The sequence below is a fragment of the Miniopterus natalensis genome, chromosome 17 (genome assembly GCF_054644295.1).
Source record: "Miniopterus natalensis isolate mMinNat1 chromosome 17, mMinNat1.hap1, whole genome shotgun sequence".
Classification (NCBI taxonomy): Eukaryota; Metazoa; Chordata; class Mammalia; order Chiroptera; family Miniopteridae; genus Miniopterus; species Miniopterus natalensis.
The window spans coordinates 53,962-57,149 of NC_142097.1; the positions used below are offsets into that span (position 1 = coordinate 53,962).

General features: G+C 58.7%; 1 protein-coding gene across 1 annotated transcript; it reads left to right on the forward strand.

The window, feature by feature from the left end:
• Positions 1-1,631: 1,631 nt before the first annotated feature.
• On the forward strand, positions 1,632-2,956 carry LOC107542216 (potassium inwardly rectifying channel subfamily J member 12). Its single transcript, XM_016219473.2, has one exon. It carries the CDS (start codon positions 1,657-1,659, stop codon positions 2,941-2,943), a length of 1,287 nt encoding a protein of 428 aa, XP_016074959.1. The 5' UTR covers positions 1,632-1,656; the 3' UTR covers positions 2,944-2,956.
• The last annotated feature ends 232 nt before the right edge of the window (positions 2,957-3,188 follow it).

Below are 3,188 nucleotides of genomic sequence, written 5' to 3' on the forward strand. Positions count from 1 at the left end.
GAGCCTCTAGGGGTGTCCAGCCACCTGCTTCCCTGCTCCTGGCCCGGTTTTCTTGGGACCTTCTCCTCTAGGGCCTCATTGTCTTCTGGGCACTTCAGGGCTCCCAGCCTTGTCTAGCTCTGACCTCATAGTGCAACCAGGTGGGGAGTGTGGGTGAGGTCCTTCTTGTGGGAAGGAGTGTGCCCAGCTTCTCATCTCCCTGTGCAGTCCTGCTGAGACAGGATGAAGTCCTGAGTACCCGCAGCCCCAGTGCTAATGGCCAGATGGCCTCAGTGCCCACAGGGCCAGGTGGTGCCATGGCTCCCAGCCTGCAGATGCCTCAGCCTGGCACCAACAGGCCTGCCTGGAGCCAGCAGGGCATTGGGGGAGGGGTGGCCACTGGCATGTGTGTCTAGGGGCTGGACAAGTACTGCCGGCTGGGGAGCAGTGTCTGTCTGGTGTGGCTGTGGTGCTATGGGGCTGGCCCTGAGACTGTCAGTGTGTGAGTGTCATGGCAGTGTTCCTCTGGGTGGGGGGAGGATGGTGACTCTTCTTAGTGCTTCCCATATGCTCTTGTTTAGAGGTGAGGAAGGTGGGGGTGGGATGAGGTCAACCAGTTAGTGATCCCTCTGGGCACTGACTTAGGGGTCCCTCCTAGCTACTGATCGTGACAAGGAAGCAGAGGGTGTGGCATGTGGGTTTTGAGAGTGGGTTCCTGGGGTGGAGTATATGAGTGTCAGGAGGATGGGTGGGGCCTAGCTTGGGGTGTCCTTGGAAACAAGACCTTTTCTAGGACCTGAAGGGTGAGTTAACAGTGAATGAAATAGCAGACTCCACGTGCTCAGGTAGCCGATGGTCTCATGAGAGGGATGGCAGCCAAGGGCAACCATGTGCATATCATTGCTGTTATTATTACTGCCATTATTAGGCCAGAGGTCAGGACTGTGGGGTTACATTGGGGACCTGAGTGGGGTGTACACTCCTCTGAGAGCACAGAGAAAGCCTCTGGAGATGTTCCTGTGGCATTAGAGCCAAAGCCTAGAAGAGAGAGATGGTGGGAAATGCCTGGGAGGAGAGGGTCCAGGTGGGTTTAAGGAGCAGCGAGGAGGCAGCAGGAGAAGCGAGGTGGAGGCTGGGAAGTGAGATCTGAGGGGTCGCAGGCTCTGCTTATGCAAGCCTTGCAGGTGCCAGTGGGACTCTGGCTTTGAGCAGATGATGGACAGGCTCCCTCTGGCTGCTGCCCGACTGGGGTTGGGCGGGAGCGTGGAGGTTGGTGAGGTGGCTGCCATGCTGGTCCAAGTGCATGTTGATGGGGACTCGGGCCGTGAGGGGTAAAGAACGGGGTGGATCCTAAATATGTTTTGAAAGCAGAGCCCTTGGTGTGCGAGTAGGAGAAGCTGAGCATGAATCCAAGGTTTTGGCTGGAGGCACTAGGAGGTTGGAGTGGCCGCTTTCCAGACTGAGAGGGAGGGTGAGGATCTCGCCTAAGGTGGGAGGGAAGATCAGGGTCTTTGTTGTGGGTAAATTAGGGTCAAAACGTCAGCCAGCTATGTCTGGGGGCCCTGGGTAGGGGAATTCATGGGCCAGTGTGGGACATCTACTGTCCTGTCTATTGCAGGAGCCAACCCACCTGGAGCCGGCCTGGGTGCAAGGAGCCAGGACTGCCCCGTCCCCGGGATGACTGCAGCCACCCGGGCCAACCCCTATAGCGTTGTGTCATCTGAGGAGGACGGGCTGCACCTGGTCACCATGTCGGGCACCAATGGCTTTGGCAATGGCAAGGTTCACACGCGGCGCAGGTGCCGAAACCGCTTTGTCAAAAAGAATGGCCAGTGCAACATTGAGTTCGCCAACATGGATGAGAAGTCGCAGCGCTACTTGGCTGACATGTTCACCACCTGTGTGGACATCCGCTGGCGCTACATGCTGCTCATCTTCTCCCTGGCCTTCCTCGCCTCCTGGCTACTGTTTGGTGTCATTTTCTGGGTCATTGCTGTGGCCCACGGAGACCTGGAGCCGGCTGAGGACCGCAGCCGCACGCCCTGTGTCTTGCAGGTCCATGGCTTCATGGCAGCCTTCCTCTTCTCCATTGAAACGCAAACCACCATTGGCTACGGGCTGCGCTGCGTGACAGAGGAGTGCCCAGTGGCTGTCTTCATGGTGGTGGCACAGTCCATCGTGGGCTGCATCATAGATTCCTTCATGATCGGTGCCATCATGGCCAAGATGGCCAGGCCCAAGAAGCGGGCGCAGACACTGTTGTTCAGCCACAACGCTGTGGTGGCGCTGCGCGACGGCAGGCTTTGCCTCATGTGGCGTGTGGGCAACCTGCGAAAGAGCCACATTGTGGAGGCCCATGTGAGGGCTCAGCTCATCAAGCCAAGGGTCACGGAAGAGGGCGAGTACATCCCGCTGGACCAGATCGACATTGACGTGGGCTTTGACAAGGGCCTCGATCGCATCTTCTTGGTGTCGCCCATCACCATCCTGCATGAGATCGACGAGGCCAGCCCGCTGTTCGGCATCAGCCGGCAGGACCTGGAGACAGACGACTTTGAGATCGTGGTCATCCTGGAGGGGATGGTAGAGGCCACAGCCATGACCACACAAGCCCGTAGCTCCTACCTGGCCAACGAGATCTTGTGGGGCCACCGCTTCGAGCCTGTCCTCTTTGAGGAGAAGAACCAGTACAAGATTGACTACTCACACTTCCACAAGACCTACGAGGTGCCCTCCACCCCCCGCTGCAGTGCCAAGGACCTGGTGGAGAGCAAGTTCCTGCTGCCCAGCACCAACTCCTTTTGCTATGAGAATGAGCTGGCCTTCATGAGTCCTGACGAGGGGGACGAAACGGATGACGACCAAGACAGCAGCCGCCCTCCGGCTGGACACGACTTCCCCAGACCCCAGACTTGCGGCGGCGCCCTGGCGCAGCGGCCCTACCGGCGGGAGTCGGAGATCTGAGCTGCCGCTGGTCGAGTGCAGCATCCACCCAGCCAGGGAGAGGCCCGCATCCCTTGAGGGTCCTGGGTTTGAGCAGAACAGGCCAGGTGCCCTGCCTGCAGACTCAGTAGCGTTTTAGGTGTTTTATGTTTCTTCACAATGGCCTTGGAATTGGAAGGTTGACAAGAGAGTGGGTGGCTGGAGCAGGCAGTCCCTGGCCTCAGAGGCTCAAGCAGGCTCAGGGCCAAGGAGGTGACCTCCTGCGG

What these genes read in the sequence shown, in the direction of transcription:
- LOC107542216 (XM_016219473.2), top strand. Translation starts at nt 1,657, where the DNA reads ATGACTGCAGCCACCCGGGCCAACCCCTATAGCGTTGTGTCATCTGAG.